General features: G+C 38.9%; 1 protein-coding gene across 1 annotated transcript in view; it reads left to right on the top strand.

Annotated features, from left to right (window-relative positions):
* Positions 1-19,123, top strand: part of LOC120860204 (tetratricopeptide repeat protein 39B-like) — a 150,155-nt gene that overhangs the window by 46,177 nt on the left and 84,855 nt on the right. Inside the window, 1 exon segment of the mRNA XM_040235986.1 lies at positions 775-809. Within this exon segment, the coding sequence (XP_040091920.1) occupies positions 775-809 (35 nt within the window).

Raw genomic sequence — 19,123 nt, forward strand, 5'->3', positions numbered from 1 at the left:
ATAACTGGATGAGGAGCTTGGATTTGATTTTTGCAGCTATGAGGGAACTTTGTGTATGTGTAAGTTTGTGTGTGAGTGTATGTGTGCTTCTAAGTGTGTGTGTCTGTGAGTTTACGGGTGAGCTTGTGAGTGTGTGAGTCAGTGTGTATGAGTGTGGGGTGCATGTGTAGATTTGTAAGCAGATGTGAGTGTGCATGTGTGTGTGTGTTGTGTGTGTGTGTGGTTTTTCTCCTGATGCAACTTTTGAACAGGCCAGTGGCATGAAGAAAAGCCTGCCCTCTATGCTGTAGAGAACAGTCTGGTGGCAGGGAGACTTGCTGGGTGCGTAGTGGAGTTGGATGTGACACAAAGGCCCAGGGGTGCTAATGTGGCCAGCCAGGGAGAAAGACAGGACTGAACTGGGCAAGTCCTGTTATTTGTTTCGTTGTGCTTCTGGGTTGAATGAGACTGAAGACTCCTTTAGAGGGGTCACTGTTTCTTTAAATTAGCCCAGTTTGATTGCTAGCTGAGTATTTTACCAGTCTTATTTAAAAAAAAAAAAAGTACCTAAGTTAAATCTCACTTATATTCATGTGCTTGATTTCTCTGAAAGGAATTGCATTACTGAGCGTTAAGTGGAGTAGTTCTGCAGCCCACCCAGACTCCCCACTCGGTTGCTGGGAGGCGTGCACACATGTGCTTGGGCACATATGCACGCGCCCGGTACACACGAGTCTCTTTTATATTTAAAGTTCTTGATTCCTGAGACACTCATTGTGTTTTTTGTTCCCCCAGGACATCTTTGAAGATGCTTTGGAAACCCTCTCTGTGTAAGTACTAACATAATAAAAAAGTATGTAGTAGAGAAAATTGATGGTTTTCTTTTTTAAAAAAATACATATTTCATTCTCATTTTTTTGAGTATAGTGACTATTGTTGGAAAAACTCAATTCTCTATAATTTAACATTTAGGATGTGATTAAGCTTAGGAAAGGATCTATCCAAAGTTACTGTCAAATACATTTTTTGAGTCAGATTTCTTGTAACCGTAAACTAAAATAAAAGAAAAAATGTTTTCCATCAAATTAAATTTTGTTTATAGCTAACCCTTTTATATCTTGCCCATATTTCTTTACATGGTTAGCTTCATATTGTAGATTTTTGCTTTTGGTTTGTACTTAGTTTTATTATAAGCATCTCCTATAAGCCTATATAATTTTCGTATGATGTCATATTAGATCAAGTGGAACACTACAGTTTACTTATTCATTTCTCCTTTCTAAGACATTTAGTAAAACTAAGTGGTGAATATTTTAATATGTATAGTTTTGTTATATTTTTGAATTGTCTCTGAAAGTTTAACTTCACCAATGAGGAATTATTGGCTATAAAAGGGATGACTATTTTTATTGCTCTTTATGTGACATTTCTCAAGTTGCCTTTCTGTACTAGTCAACTCAGGCTGCCATAACAAAATAACATAGGTTGGGTAGCTTAAACAACAGAAATTAATTTTCTCACAGTTTTGGAGCCTGAAATTGAGAGATCAGGTTGGTAGCGTGGTTTGGTTCTGATGGGAGCTCTCTGCCTGGTTTACAGATGGTCACCTTCTCATTGTGTCTCCACAGGTAGAGAGAGAGAGAGAGAGAGAGAGAGAGAGAGAGGGAGGTCTCTAGGGGTTCTTCCTATAAGGGAAGAGGGTCATGAGGACCCCACTCTCAGGATCTGATCTAAATCTAATTATCTCCCAAAGGCCTCATCTCCAAATGCTATCACACTGGGGAATCAGGGCTTCAATATGTGAATTTTGGGGGAATGCAATTCTGAGATGGTTAAATGGCATCACCGACTTGATGGACATGAGTTTCAGCAAGCTTCAGGAGTTAGTGATAGACAGGGAAGCCTGACGTGCTGTAGTCCATGGGGTCGCAAAGAGGTGGACACGGTTGAGCGACTGAACTGAATTCAGTCCACAGCACTTTCAAAAGAATTTTATCTTATTTTAGCTATGAACAATATGTATGTGTAGCATCATCATCCCTAGGTATTATTTGAAACCATTCTGCTGCTTAAAAAGTGAAAAGTGTTAGTCACTCAGTCATGTCCAACTCTTTGCGACCCTGTGGACTGTAGCCCACCAGCATCCTCTGTCCATGGAATTCTCAAGGCAATAATATTGGAGTGGGAAGCCATTCTCCATAGGAACTTCCTGACCCAGGGATTAAACCTGGGTCTCTTGCATTGCAGGTTCTTTACCGTTTGAGCCATCAGGGAAGCCCTTTGCTACTTTCAGTTCAGTTCAGTCGCTCAGTCATGTCCGACTCTTTGCGACCCCATGAATTGCAGCACGCCAGGCCTCCCTGTCCATCACTAACTCCCGGAGTTCACTCAAACTCACGTCCATCGAGTCAGTGATGCCATCCAGCCATCTCATCCTCTGTCGTCCCCTTCTCCTCCTGCCCCCAATCCCTCCCAGCATCAAAGTCTTTTCCAATGAGTCAACTCTTCGCATGAGGTGGCCAAAGTACTGGAGTTTCAGCTTTAGCATCATTCCTTCCAGAGTAACCCCAGGGCTGATCTCCTTCAGAATGGACTGGTTGGATCTCCTTGCAGTCCAAGGGACTCTCAAGAGTCTTTTCCAACACCACAGTTCAAAAGCATCAACTTTAGTGATACCTAATTGTTTTGTTAAAAAAATTTTTTTTCTGGGCGTTCTCTCGTGGCCTAATGATTAGGATTCCAGGCCTTCACTATCATGGCCTGGGATTAATCCCTGCTTGGGGAACTGAGATCCCACAAGCCATGTGATTTACCCCTCCCACTCCCAATTTTTTTTCTTATAATCATTTTTTAGTCTATTGCATTCCGTTATGTATGAATTCTAGTCTTCTCTTGCCTATTTAACTTTTTTCTCACTGTTTCTCATACATACTTATGAACTTACATATGTATATACACCTTCATCTTTGGTTCTATTTGCTACAGATACTTTGCCTTAACTGCTATTTTTATGTTAGAGTTGCACATTTTTTTATTGTCCAAAAGTTTTTAGTGTTTGTCACTGAATGTATATGTGATTAAAAAGAGCTTAACTGTGGTTAGGATTTAAAAAAATAACCTTGCTACTGTGCAATAGTTTCAGATTTACAGAACTATTATGAACATAGTATGGAAAATCCTATATATCCCACACTGGTTTTCTCTATGATTAATTTCTTACCTTAGAATTGTACATTTGTCACAATAATAATCTAATATGGATGTGTTGTTATGGCTAAAGTTGATACTTTATTCAGATATCTTTAGTTTTTATGTAGTATCTTTTTCTGTTCTGGGATCTTATTCAGGACACCACATTATAATTATTTGTCTTGTCTTTTTAGCCTACTCATGATTGTGACAGTTTCTCAGACTTTCCTTGGTTTTGATGACTTTGTCAGTTTTGAGACTACTCATTTGTTTTGTGGAATAGCTCTCAATTGAGATTTATCTGTTTTTTTTTTTTTTTTTCCTCATGATTAGACTGAGTTCATGTATTTTGGGGAGGTCGACCACAGATGTAAAGTATCATTCTCATCACACTATATCAAAGGTACATGTTATCAACCTGGCTTACTACTGTTGAGGCTAAACTTAATCACTTGGCTTGAGATAGTGTTTGTCAAGTCTTGCCACTGTAAAGTTACTTTTCCTCCCCTTCCCTTTTCATGCTTTACTCTTTGGAAGATAATCTGCTTGTGTAATTTTAAAAATAACTTTTAAGGTGAGTGCATTATTTGCCATCCGGAAATCTCATCCGCTTTGCTGCTGCTGCGCTGCTCTGAGCATTGGCAGGAACTGAGCTTGAGGTGCCTGGTAGACTGAAATCCAGGCGGTAGAAAAGGGTCTGACTAGAGGGCTGGTGACTGGAATTCGCAGTGGAGAGTCTGCTGTTCCCAGTGAGAAACTGAACACTGGACACACATCAGAAAGGGGTTCAGGTCTCAGATGAAAACAGGTCAGGCTGATGTAACTGATGTGACAAATGGGCAATACACGTTAAAGCTTGTGTTTCCTTGAATTTTCACTGGTTGCATTAAATTGGCAGTGGCTTTACCTCTGGGTTTGAAAGGCATTGTCAGCAATTTCTAACGCTAACTAGTTTTAAAAAAATCAAATTATAGGGAAACAAAAAACCTTCTGAACTTGACTTCTGGTTTCTGGTTTTGCATGTAAGGAGCTTGAAGTCACCACTCTGTCCTAACAACAAGTAAAGAGCTTAACAGACTTGAAAAATCCACAATTCATTTTGGAACCAAAGGAAAGGGGAGGATACAGGGCATAGCCCTACCCCCAGTACTAGAGGGTCAGAAGGGCAAATACAGGGAGTATGGTGTACAGAGCCAAAGCCGGGACTGGAAGACCTCAGCTGTGATGGATGAATTGGTGGAGGCTTAGTGTGAACAACTCTGGGAGTTAAGAACCACAGGGGAACCCCTCAGGTGAAGTCCCCTCCCCTCCTAACGTGAGATTTACCTCTAGAAGCTCTGCCAGATTCCCACAGTAAACAGAGGAGAAAAATCCCTTTGGGCATCCTGCAGGGTAAGGAGAAAAGGAACCATTCTGAAATATACCAGAGTTGACTATTCTTAGCAAGGCCTACCCTCAGGGGAGAGTAGTTAACCAGAGTCTAACTGACCTGGGAACTCCAGCCCACTCTGGCCATCCTGTCCCATCTGCGTGAGAAGAAAAACTGAGAAACACTTGAGAAGTTCCCAGTCCAGAGGCACAGGCTCCCGTAAGGACTATGACCTCATCATAGGAGTATAGGGTGTTTCCCCTCCCCAACCCCTCACCACCATGTGACTGCAGGCTGATTTACAGCAGTTCCTTTTATGTACATCATATTTAACCACCAAGAAAGATTACAAGGCAGACCAATAGGCAAAAAACACAGTTTGAAGAGGCAGAGTAAACATCTAAACCAGACATAGCAGGGATGTGGGGGTTTCAAACTACTGTGGTGAATATGCTGTGGGCTCTATGGGTGAATTAGAGAGCCTGCCTGCAGGAACAGATAGGCAGTGTTAACAGAAAGATGGAAGTCATAAGCAAGAACCAGAAAGAAATGCTAGAGATGAAAACACTCTAACAGAAATGAAAGCTGCCTTTGATGGACTTATTAGACTGGACATGGCTGAGGAAAGAGTCTCTGAGCTAGAGGCCAGAGCAATATAATCCTGAATAGAATCCTCAAAAACTGAAAGGCAAAGAGAACAGACTGATTAAAAACAGAACAGAATATGCAAGGACTGTAGGACAAGTACAATAGGTGTTGTATGGGAACACTAGGAGGAAAAGAAAGGAGCAGAAGAATATTTGAAACAATGATGTTTGATAATTTCCACAATTAATGTTAGACACCAAACCGTAAATCCAGTAAGGTGAGAGAACACTGAATAGGATGAACACCAAAAAATAACCTCCTGATAGATGTATCACCTGCAGACTACAGAGTAGCAAAGATAAATTCCTAAAATAAAAAACACACCTTACCTCTAGAGGAGCAGAGTTAACTTCTCATCAGAAACCAGGCAAGCGAAAGAAAGTGGAGTGAAATATTTGTGTTGAGAGAATAAAACCACCAACCTAGAATTCTGTACTCTGTGAAATTATCTTCAAAAGTAAAGGAGAAATAAAAGCTTTCTCAGGAGAACAAAAATTAAAGCAATTTGTTACCCATAGATCTGCCTTCTGAGAAACATGAAAAGAAGTTCTATATAGAGAGGGAAAATAATATGTAGAACGTCAGATCTACATAAAGAAAAGAAAAACATCCAAAAAGGAATAAGTCAAAGTAAAATAAAACAGTTTTTCATATTCTCAATTGATCTAACAGCAGTTTGTTGAAAATCATACCAACAGTGTATTTGGTTATATATACTTATGTTTATATATATATACACACAAAAGATATATATATATATATATATATATATATATATATATATATATATGCTTGTGTATGCTCACATCTAAGTGAAATGAATGACAACAGTGATACAAGGAATGGGAAGGAGGATAGTATTGTCTTGTTATTATAAGGTCCTCACACTGCCTGTGAAGTGGTACAGTATGTTTGAATGTAGACTTAGATTAGATGTAAATGTGTATTGCAAACTCTAGGGCAACCACCAAAAAAAAAGGAAAAAAAGAAGTAAAGCTGATGTGCTAAGAAAGGAGAGAAAATGGAGCATATGAAATGTTCAATCAAAACAGTATAAGGCAGAAAAAGAGTGGAAGACAAGAATAGGAACAAAAAGTGAGGGCAAGAAATAAAAATAGTGATGAACATGGTAGATGTTAATCCAGCTTTATCAATAATCACTTCGAATGTCAGTGGTCTAAATTTACCAATTAAAAGACATTATTAGAGTAGCTCAAAAAGTATGGTCCAACTATATGTTGTTTACAATAAAACCCATTTTAAATAAAAGACATGTATAGAATAAAAGTAAATTGAGAAAAAATATACCATGCTAACAGTAATCATCAGAAAGCAGGAATAGCTGTACTAATTTTGGACAAAGCAGACTTTAAAGTAAGGAAAGTTATCAGGAATAAAGAAAGGCATTAGCTAATGATAGCAGGGCTAATCTCCCAAGAAGGCATAACAGTTCTTAATGTGTAGATACCTAGCAACAGAGCATCAAACTACATGAAGCAAAAATAGAATTATTATACAAGGAGAAATCGATGGTTTCATTACCATCGTTGGTGACTTCAACTCCCCTTTTCAGAAATACGCCCAGCAGGCAGAAAATTTTAGCTGAACTAAGAAAAAGAAAACCCTGAACTTAACCCAACTGAAGTTAATTTAGATCCCTATCTCATGCCACCCCCTACATTACCAGCACATTATTCCAACACTGTTTGCTAAGTCTGTGAGTAAAAGAATATGTATGATGCCTCCTCTATCAAATAATAAGCTCGTTAAACTAATAACTCTCTGTTTCCGGGGGCTTTCTGTTTTGGTCCTTTGATCTATGTGTCTTTGTGTTTGCACAAAACTATTCTATCTGCTTTAGATGTTTCAATATTAGTATGACTGGTTCTCAGGAGAATAGCCTCCAAAAATGACTCCTGTGACAGAGATGTTTTTGATTCGTGACTATCAGAAACCCATGGTGAACTCTGAAAATGTGAAATTCTTGGAACATTTGTATGTCTTAGCTTCTTTTATCTGTCAACCATATATTATGTTTTTCCCTCTCATCTTGAAAACAATACTTTTTTAATGCTACCTCACTTTCTGATTATCTAACATTTTCTTTTCCATTCTTTGCCTCTTTCAGCCTGTCTTCAGCTGTTGCCAGCATTTTTTGCTGTTGTTGTAGTTTTGTATTGGGGTGTAGCCAATTAACAATGTAATAGTTTCAGGTGAACAGGGAAGAGACACAGCCAGATATGTACATGTATTCATTCTCTGCCATGCCAGTATTTTTTTTACTTCCAAATTTAACTTCCCTGTCAGCCAGTCTTGTTCAGTTTAGCAAACCCAAAGGCTTATCCGTTCTAGACCTTGCCTTGTTCTTTCAGGTTTCGGATGTGCATTATTACTTGTGACACCTTAGACTGTTCCTTAAATGGTTTTGTGTTTCCTTTTTGGTGTTGCCAAGATGTCCTTGATACGCACTTCTCTCACCTTGGTGTAACAACACATAATGGTAACATTTCACCTAATAGAGAACCTTCCCTATTTGAAGTAGAGTCCAATTCCAAAAAGGGTAGCCAAAGTAGATCTTCATGCCCATGCTCTAAAAATCTTGCCCTTATAGTAGAGACTTCCATCTGGAGTCTATTTACAATGAATGTGAATAGACTTATGCTTTTTAGTATAATTTTGCTGGAGTTCTAGGAGATATGGTGAGAGGGTGGTTTTATATTTATTGATAGTAATATACTACTACTATATATAACAGATATAGTTATTTGTTGATAGTAGCAAAAAATGGCAGAGAAAGAAGAAAGTAAGTACGATGTACAGTCATAGAACTCCAAAGCACAGCAGTGTGGTTTTACGTTGCTCAGGTACGCACGCCGAGATGTACCTTTCTGGAGAGTCAACCCCTTGGACTTGACACTGAACTTGATTACCAGTTTCAGCTTCATTTACTACCTGGGGGACCTGTTGGGACAGTTTCACTGAGTCTGTTTCTTCATGTGCTCACAGATTTATTGGGGAGATAAAATGAAATTCAATTTAAATATTATAATGGGTGTAAACAAATAGTAGGTGCTCAGTATATATCAGCACTTTACTGTGCCCGACCCTGGGCACTGTCAATCTCCACTGAGAAAGTCATGTTAATAATGCTGTCTCTGAGACATTGGAAAAAAGTTATATTTAGTATATTCTATTTAAGAGGATAGAAACTTGTGTCATATATGTAGGAAAATTTCAAAATGACTAAAAATGTTTCCAGATAACATTTGAAAGTCAGTAGGTTGTACTTTGGGCTTCCCTGGTAGCTCAGACTGTAAAGAATTTGCCTGCAACGCAGGAGACGTGAGTTCAATCCCTGAGTCGGGAAGCTCCTCTGGAAAGTGAAGTTGCTCAGTCATGCTCAGCTCTTTGTGACCCCATGGATAGTAAGTAGCCTGCACCAAGCTCCTCCGTCTATGGGATTTTCAAGGCACGAGTACTGGAGTGAGTTGCCATTTCCTTTTCCAGGATATCTTCCCAACCCAGGGATCAAACCCAGGTCTCTCACATTGTAGACAGACAGTTTACCATCTGAGCCACCAGGGAAGGATACACAAGTCAGAGTCGGGAAGATCCCCTGGAAGAGGGAATGGCAACCCAATCGAGTATTCTTGCCTGGAGAATCCCGTGGACAGAAGAATCTGGCGGGCTACAGTCCAGGGCTTTGCAAAGAGTTGGACACGACCGAGTGAGTAACACATGAGCTTTCACTTCGGATTCCCAGGTAGCTCAGTGTTACGGAGTCCGCCTGCCACTTGCAGAAGACATAAGCGATGCAGGAGACTGAGGGACTGAGCACACACATGCTTTATTTACAGGGAGAGCTCTCCTGGATGTTTCTCTGTATTCCACAACATAGAGAGTGATGTTCCTGTACCATCTCTTCTGAGTTATTGACCCTTTCTGAAATTGAAAAGATTACTGAAGAAATCTGTTTTTCTATATTTTTCTTTTAACCTATTCTGTATGTTTTCTCTCTGATTACAAGTATATGTTAATTGTAAAAAATTCTTAACTGGTTTTTATGTGAACTTTTATTTTGTCCTAGTTTCAGGGTTTTCCAACACTTATCTCTGATTCCCTCTTCAATTTATCATGCCGTGACATTTCTTCTGTGATCTGTTAGCTGCTAAACTTGGTAGAGCTCTTTTTCCTTATGCTGATCAAACTACATATTTTGGTTTTATGTGCAGATAGCAATACTTCAGCCTCGCTGTAGGAGAGTGTGGTCCTCTTGCCAACCTGGTGATTAATTTCTTCCTGTGAATATTTTCTTCTGAATTTGTAATGAAAAGGTGCAAGTGAACAGATGAGGGGCTTCAAGTGTTTCCCCTAAAGAAAGCTTATCTCCTACTCTCCTTTTCTGCTTAGTTAATTCACTACCACAGATGTAGTCTTTCCTAGTTCTGGATCTTTGTCGTAACAATTGTAATAACAACCGTGCTAATTATTTTGGAAAGTTGTTAGATTTAATAGCTGGTAGATCGTACAAACATCTCTAACATTTAGAACTGGAAGGGAAATTATATATGAAAAAAAATAAAACAGTGGCACATTGAACATGTCCTTTCTGAAAATTAAAATTGCTTATGAAGTTTCTGACTTATTTGCATAGGAGGTCATCTCTTAGGAAGGAGCTGTACTTTAGTCCCCTGTAATGGTCAGTAGAATTTTGCTAGAAGGTTAGCTCTGCCATAGCCTCTGGCTTCTTGATTTAACAATTCCATGCTGGTGTATGCTTCTTGGTGCCCTGATGACTGGGTATTCTTCATAACCAGGACAACTACTGTATCTGACAGTGTAGTGGTGGGTGTAAGTAAAGTCTGTTCATAAATTAACTGTGATATTGATTTTGCGTGGCCTCAGCCTGCGGTGACTTGAAGCAAGGTTTCTGTTTCTGGCCAGATTGAGGTCAGCTTGTGGCAGACAAGGCTCTGGCCCTTTGGCTTTGTATAAAAAGGATTCTCACAAAGATGGAAAGCAGTGAAACAAGTAAAGTGTTTATTAGGAGGAAAGGGTACAGTATGTGTGGATAGACACACGGGCAGACAGGGAGAGCCATGTCCTCGTGGTAGTTTGAATCACTTTTATGGGGCATTTCTTCCAGCTTTTCTTTGGCGAGTCATTTTGCTTTGCCTTGTTCTGAGTTCATATCTGGTATATCTCAGGATCCTCCTATGTGTGCATGCATCTCTCAGACAAGATGGATTCCAGCGAAGAGGCCTATGGGTGGCCTTGGCATCACTCTCCATTTGGCCTCCAAGGAGCTTTCTAGGTCTCCTTGACTTTGAGAATAAGAAATATGTGGCCTCTTATCTCTTATCTGGGTAAACCCAGCCTTCTGTCCTACGTTCAAGAATTGACATTGAATATCGAGAATATACAAAAATATTGATATTTTCGAGTTCCTGTCCACAGGGAATGAACTCCAGTTGCTCAATCTGGGCAGGGGTGGCGAGGTTCTGTCTACCTCCCGCCTCAATATGACATGTGAAAAGTAAGTAAAATGTTCCAGGGGTTCCAAAGAGAGCTGTTTTCCGATTGGAAGGTTGGAGCGACTTGCATTGGTTTTCAGTTTTGAGTGCTACAAGGGTTACCTGGGGCCCTGTGGACACAAGCAGATTTGGGTCACCCAGGATCCTGGCCTCCACGGAGTGAGGAGAGTAGACTAACAACTTGGACTCAAGTGACTTGGTAGTGTTTAAACTCTTTCTTATGTCAACTACAGTTGGCAGTGGCCCCAAACTCTAATTAATTGGAAGAACTGGTTGGGTACTAGAAAATCAAGATTTTCTTATTATGATAGTTTAGAGAAGTCAGAGAGACATCAAATTTGTGTGCCAAGACTGTTAGAACAGATGCAAGTTTAACATATTTTCAGCAGTGTTCTCTTATATTCCATAGCACTTTGTTAAAATTTTGACTTTATCCTTACATAGGAATTTGTAGGTGTTTTGAGTCTGGAGGCAGTGTGAGTGCGGTGGGATGTGTGTGTTCACGTGCAGCAGCTACTGTGAATTTGCTCTTACCTCTAGAATTTGAAAGAGGCAGATGTTTTTAGCCAGGTGATAAAATGGTTACAATAGAAATAAAAATATTTTGTAGCCTAGCATGTCTCAGGGACTTCCTCCTTCTACTTACCTTCTCTTTTGAATCACAAATTGTAAATTAGAATGAGAGAAAGCTTTTAAGGCAACCTGGTGGGCTCCATCAGTTTAGATCAGTTAATAATGATGCAATATGTTGGTCTGTTTTAAGGTTATTAAAGGTTGAAGTTTGGTGAATGATAGTTGGAAAACATCTAGTTAATATTTTCTTCATAGTGGTTAAATTATAACTAGTATAACTTCAGGCCGAGTTAGATTTATTTTCATTTTTCTGTGATCTTTTCTTTGACCCAACTTCCCTGTTTAGATAATCCAAGTGTTGCTTAGGTTTGGAGGGGCCTCCCTACCCACACTTCACCTGATTTTTCTTAACCTAGGTTGCTCTTTAATTATTGTATTGGATCTAAAATGCCATTGACATTGTATATACCACTAAGGAAGGAAAAAACAGTGGAGAATTTTATAGGTGACTTTGCGTAAGAGAAGGGAAAAATAAAATTGTTATATAAGAAGACACAGTAAGAAAATATATGTATTTCAATCTTGGTACTAGGTAAGGAGGGGAAAATAATTCTCTTGAGATTCTCTGCCCTGGAACTTTTAAAAATAGCCCTATTGCATTATAAATTTATATCCCATAAAATCTTTTATATTTATAGTTCATTGAAGTTTATTATATTTGTAGAACTATGTACAACCATCATTACAATCTAATTTTAAAAAACCATCATCCGGAAAAGAAACCCTATGCCCCTTTAGAGTCACTTGCCTTTCTTACTCCCACTCCTAGGCAACCACTAGTCTAATTTCTGCTTATAGATTTGTCTCTATAGATATTGCATAAAAATAGGATCATTCACTATTTGTTCCTTTGTGTCTAAAAGTTTGAAGTTTATCTATGTTGTAGCAGGTATCAGTACTTCATTCATTTTCTTTTATGGCTGAATAATACTCAACTGTGTGGATATACCACATTTTGTGTGTCCATTCATAAGTTGATAAACATTCGGGTTGTTTCCAGTTTTTGGCTGTTATGAATAACGCTGCTATGCACAACCGTATCCAGTTTGTTGTTTGGACACCTGTTTGCAATTCTCCGGTACACATACCTAGGAGTAGAGCTGATGGACTGCATGGGAAGCCTGTGATTATCTTTTCAACACTCTCAGAATTTCAGTCACAAGCTCGTTTGTAGTCTGAATATTGGATACCAGTGTGGCCCAAACACCTTCAAGCAGGTCATAAATCATGTGTTATAGAGTCAATGGAATATTGAAAATGGAAATAAATTTCACTAAAAAGCCCAGAGTGAGCAGTATCCCCAGGTGTCTTTTTCCTGCACTGAATTGCTTCTCTGTGTATTTTCTTTTGTACGATTAGGGCTTCTTTAGTGGCTTGCTTTTGTATTGGGACCTTCTAAAACAGGAAGTTCTTTGTATAAGGCTACTAGGGGAAGGAGTTTGTGTCCATATTTTAAGCTAAGGCTTGTATATTCTATTGGGTTGGCCAAAAAGTTTGTTTGGGCTTTTGTGTCTGTTATGGAAAAGCCCATGAACTTTTTGTTCAATCCAGTATGAATACTCCTTTTCACTCTAAGGAGGAGTGACAGGATTTTCTAGCTTAAAGGGAATCTTAGTGATCCTTTGGGCCAGTTGTCTTATCTTACCAAGGAGGCCCAGGGGGAGGTAGGAAGCTTGGTAGTGTTGGTGGCAAAATGAATGGAAAATGACCTGTGAACCCTTATGAACAGGGCCTTTGTCATTGTGATTGCCTTTTCTGCAGGCTCAGGAGCCTCTATCATTCAACCCCAGGTAGACACCCAAGATATGTCTGCAAGTCAGAGAAGCCCTGTTCCCAGTACTGACTTCCTTACCTCCTCCATCAGTGACCTTCTGGACGTGACTACTCCTCTGTCTGGCACTATCTTATTAGTTGGAATGGAAATAGGCCCCATCCTTGCCTATTTGATCACTCACTTGGATACTTCACAAACACCTTAATTTAGGGCTTCCCTGGTGGCTCAGAGGTTAAAGCGTCTGCCTGCAATGTGGGAGAACCGGGTTCTATCCCCAGGTCGGGAATGAAGGAAATGGCAACCCGCTCCAGTATTCTTGCCTGGAGAATCCCATGGACGGAGGAACCTGGTGGGCTAGAGTCCACAGGGTCACAAAGAGTGGGACCCGACTGAGCGACTTCACTTCACTTCATTTAATATGTGTGTTCCAGACTGAACTCTTGACAGCTGCCTCCCTCATCCCTCAGAAACCTTTTCCTCCCCCTGTCTTCTCCATCTTTGTAAATGTCTCCACTCACTTGCTCAGAGCAGATACTTGGCGGACAGCTTCGATTCCTTCCCTTTTCTTTAACTTCCTTCTGCCAGGTCTGATGATTTCTACCTCCCACCTATATTTCCCGTCTGTTCACCTTCTCTCTCTCTTTTCTCTGTTACAGTTTGAGGTACTGTCGGGTTTGCCTGGGTTACTTAAAGAGCCCCGCCCCCCACCATGTGTTTTCTTGTTTCCTTTGTTCTCTAGTCTTACACCCTCCCAACTGTATCCCATTCATTCTCTATGTAGCAGCCAACGTTTCCTGATTTAAAATTTTAATACGACAAATTTCAAACATATGTAGAAAATAGAGAGGATGGTCAACTGAGCTCTTATGTACTCACCATTTACCTTCAACAGTTGTTAACTCAAGGCCAGTCTTATCTCATCTGTAATCTACCTCTAAATAATTCAGTATGCACTTCCTGAAAACAAAGACGTACTCTTACATAATCACCATTCAGGTATCAAGGTCAGGAAATTGCACTGAAACAGAACTATTATCTAATCTATAAGCCTTTTATGGCATTGCTGTATCTGTATTTTAGTATACATATAAAAGATAGGTCTTTTAAAAAAAAATTGCAAGGCTGTTGTCATACCTAAAATAAATTAACGACATTCATCAAATATCCTGTCAGTGTTCAAATGTCCCCAGTGTCTCATAATTTATTAACAGCAGGTTCGTTTGAATCGGGACAAAGTGATCCTTTTAGAAATTCAATTGAATGATGTCATTTTTTTGCTTAGAATCTGGGTGTGAGTTTGCTTGTCTTTTAGGGTGAAGATTCCCAGTCTGCCGTAGCCCACAAGGCTTGAGATCAAGGTCAGGTCCCCACACACTGCCTCCACTTGGTCAGCTCGCACCCTCATTCTCTGCCTTGAGCCGGAAGCCTCTTTCAAGCTAGATCTTTGCTGCCCTAGATTTGTATCTCTGACGTCTCTGACCAGAGCAACTTGCTGCCACTCCTCCCAGTTTCTTCCTGGTCATCCTCTGCTCTCAGATGCTCTGTCCTCCCACTGTGCCTAATGACTCCACCTGAATAGGTTACTCCTCCTTCATTCCTCTGTCCTGGCAACCGGTTCCTCTCACTCTATTTCTCATATTTTGTAGCTTTTTTTTTTTCACTTGTTTTCTGACCACCTGTTTCTCTGAACTCTGTAAGTTCCATCATGGTGCATCCTGTACCCAAGCACAATGCTTGGCCTATAGCAGAAACTCAATATATATTTGTCAAATTAATAAGTTTGTTGAATTAATGTACTAATCAAAAACCGTAGATGAATATTCAAAATAAACTGCAAGGATTTGCAATGCGTTAAAAAAAATCCAGCCATCATCTTTTGAGAACTTAGGAAGTATCAGGCACAATAATATTGCTGTGATTGTTCAAAAGGAGAATGAGTTAAAGGATCTTTTAGGATGTGTTTTTTTCTTCCTTCTTTTTAATGATGATTACAGCTGGTTGTGTTAATCAACCCATACATGCATGATTAGGTAATGTCCAGTTGTTTGGGCGTAGTGAGCGCTATACAGGATTGTCAGCGACTCCATTGCAGTTTCTCAACTCTGTGACTCCATTTCCATCTGAAGCTTATGGAAATGAGCTGTCAGACTCCTAGGGGGATATAGTGAGCTTCACTGCCTTTGTTCACTTTCTGTCATTTTTTATCTGCCCTGTTTTCTGATATGTTTATCCATCTTGATAAAAATAGCAACCTAAAATAAGTAATAACACACTGTAAAAGCAGGGAGCTTTGCCTTTTGTATGTGTCAAATTTCTCCACGGTTTATGTTTTGAAAATTTATCAGTCTCCCTGGTTCTCCCTCTTTACTCTTCTTCCTACCCTCCCCTTTGTGCCATCATGTTTGTAGACCGTTGTATCTAGAACTCCTCAGAGATGGAGTGATGTTTGCGTCAAGCACATTTGTAAATCATGAGTGGTTCAGTATCGTGTATCATACACATTTGATAAACAGTCTGAAGATTTAGCCACTAACAAATCTAAAGGCCTCTGGAATTACTTAACACTGAAGAGGTATTTGGGGATTTATGTGTGATTTTTATTTTCATATAAAGTAATTTCCATGTTATCTGTTTTATTTTTATTGTACAGAGTGAAAGTATTCAAGCCAGCAAGGAGTATTTTTTTTTTTAATCACCTATAAGCAGAGAATGATCTCAAAATGTGTTAAAGCTCCATGTAGTTCTGGTAAAATAGCATTTTTAGGGGTATAGGCACAGCTTTTATCTCCCCTCTGGCAATGCAGTTACAAGCTTTTAATTTCTATTTATTTTGTCAGTAAAGAAAATTTCCTGTGAGGGCACCTTGACTTAGCTTTTATGCAGTTTAAAAAAAAGTGTGTGTGGATAAAGTTCTGTCTGTCAGATCTCCCTACGGATTTAAGAGATTCTTTGTCATTAAAAATTTCTGGCCCCAATTTAAAAGAAATTTTCCCAACAATGTGTTGTTTGCTTTGATTAAAATAATGCTATGGTAGTTGATACCAGGAAGTTAATTCTGTGATTGCCTACTTAAAGCATATGTATTTTGAAATAGCATTCTCATTGTCTGGTAGTATTTTATTGTTCAGCTCCCTGGATGGAGCCTATATTCTCAGTAGAACTTACTAAAATAGTTTAAGGATGCCTTTTTAGATAATTCAGTATAAGTAAAAATATTATTTTTAATATGTATTTTTCACTCATGAAATAATTTGTTTGAAAGCATTTTGTAAAACTTCAAAGAATAAACCAAATGTAATATAATTTTTATACCAATTACTTAATGTACAATGTCATATAGGGAACATTTTCTAAAACCACAATTCCTTACAAAGTACAAGAAACTTTGCTATGGCTATTTTCTTAGCAGTCTTAGGATGACTGCTTCAAGATATAAAATGTTTAAAAAATTTCAAAGAAAAACAGAAAAGACTTTGTGAAATTTTTGAGACATGAGTGACTGTGATCCTTGACCATTTCCCTGTCTTGAGACCCACCTCATCAGACTGGGGACAGGGTGAGTATCCTCCTTCACGTGGTTTAACAAATGTTTGTTGAGCTCTTTTTCTTTAACAGGCATTGATTTAGTCCATGGGGAGAGACTTTGCAAAGGGAGCGTGGGTGCAGGAAGGGGAACCCTTTCCAGGACCCAAAAGGGAGCTCTTGTCTAACAGTTGGAAATGAATTGTCCGAGGAGATACATATGCTGACAAAGCAAGAGATTTTTCTGGGAAGGGGCGCCCAGGTGAAGAACGGGAGGGTAAGGGAACCTAGGAGGACTACTCTGCCACTTGGCTCACAGTCTCAGATTTTATGGTGATAGGATTAGTTTCCACGTTGTCTTTGGCCAGTTATTCTGACTCAGGGTCCTGCCTGGTGGCTCACACATTGCTCAGTCCAGATGGATTCCAGCAAGAATAATTCTGGGAGGTGGTAGGACACATGGTGTTTCCTTTTGACTTTTCCCAAACTCTCCCGGTAGGTGGTGGCTGGTTAGTTCCTTACCAGGACCTCCTGTGGTAAAATAACTCATGCACGTGGTTACTGTGGTGCCTGGCCATGGTGGGTGGTTTCAGGCAGTGTGCTTCCCCTAGCAGATGGGGGTCTCTGGGAAGTCTCCAGTCTCCCCGCTTCAACACTTGGACTCCAGCCAAGTCTCAATGTTGATGCTGGTCCAGGGGAGAATGGGTGGAGGGACAGTGGTTGGAGGATTTATGGCTTTGCATGGTTCTTAATAACAATGAAAATAAATTGGAGATTTTATTGTTTAAGTAGTAAAAGCAAATTAGGGTAAATCATTTTATGTTCTTTGGGTTGGAAATTATTTTTTAAGCTTGACACCAGCAGGAAAAAACATGACAGTTTTGACCGTTTTGACAAAATCCTCATATTCAGTTAAAAGAGAATTAGCTGGAAAAAACCTTGAACATAAAGAAATAGAGTTTAATTACTTTACAATATTGTAGTGGTTTTTGCCATACACTGACATGAATCAAAATAAATTAATTAAAAAAAAGAAACAAACATGTATTGTTATTTTTTAAAAAAGACTTTATACAAAAAAAAAAGTTCAGGAAAGTGAATGCTTTGATGGAAAAATTGGAGAAAACAAAACCTAAGAGAAGAGATGTAGGTCAGTAAGGCTACTGGATTTGTTGCATTCCTGGGCTCACGGCCCCTTCTTCCAACTGCAAAACCAGCAGCATAGTCTTTTCAAATCACTCTGTCTCCATGGTCACATCACCGTGTGCCTTTTGTGTAAAATGCCTTTCTATTTCCCTGTTAGAAGAATACCTGTGATTGCATTTAGGAACCAAACCAAATAATCTAGGATAATCTCCCCATTTTATGATGATTAACTTATTACACTTGCAAAATCTCTTTGCTCATTTAAGGTAACATTCATAGATTCCATGGATTAAAACTTGGTAATTCTGGGGTGAAATGGCAACCCACTCCAATATTCTTGCCTGGAGAATCCCATGGACAGAGGAACCTTGTGGGCTACAGTCCATGGGGTTGCAAGAGTCAGACACCGACCGAGCGACTTTCACTACATTCACTACTAGTCAGCCTAACCACAGCTAAAATAGTGGAATATATATGTATATATAAATACATACACATATGCATATATATACACACACATACATACATATTGTGTTTGCAATTTGTTATCTCTGCGTGGTGGAATTACAGAGTACTTATAATTTCAAAATATCCCCTTTATGACCTTTTTGCACTGTCAAAATATTTTTATGGGATATGTTTTATTAATCATCAGAAAAAAATAAAGTTACTTTCATTTTGGGAAAGGGACTTTTAAAAAATAGGATTTATTTTTTAGAACAGTTTTAGATTTACAGAAAAGTTGAGAGTTCCCATCTACTGTATACCCAGTTTCCCCTATTATTAACATTTTACATTAGTGTCATAATTTATTGCTGTTAATTAACCAACATTAATACATCATCACTAACAAAAGTCCATACTTTTTTCAGGTTTACTAACTTTTTACCTAATTGGCTATGTCAGTTTCTCAGATTGTGTCTTCTTTTTGATGACCTTGATGCTTTTGAGGAATTTGAGGCAGATATTTTGTAGGATGTCCATATACTGAAATTTGTCTGGTGTTTTTCTCATGGTAAGACTGGAGTTATGAGATTTGGGGAGGAACACCACACATATAAAATACTATTTTCATCACATCATATTCAGTCAGAATGATTTATCACTGTTCACTGTTGATGTTGACCTTGATCATGTGGAGAATTTTCACAAATTATTTGGATATTTGGTGGGGGTTTTTTTCTGTTAGATTATATCAATATCGTTAAATTAAAAAAAAATCCATGTCAAATTATTTCCAGTATTCTCAAGGTAATCTTTTAGCCTTTATGAGATTCAGAACATGGCTGAGTTAATTTTAGCTTGAAGATTTCTTTTCTTTTTTAATTT

This window comes from Oryx dammah, unplaced genomic scaffold (assembly GCF_014754425.2).
Source record: "Oryx dammah isolate SB20612 unplaced genomic scaffold, SCBI_Odam_1.1 HiC_scaffold_11050, whole genome shotgun sequence".
In the NCBI taxonomy this organism is placed as follows: Eukaryota; Metazoa; Chordata; class Mammalia; order Artiodactyla; family Bovidae; genus Oryx; species Oryx dammah.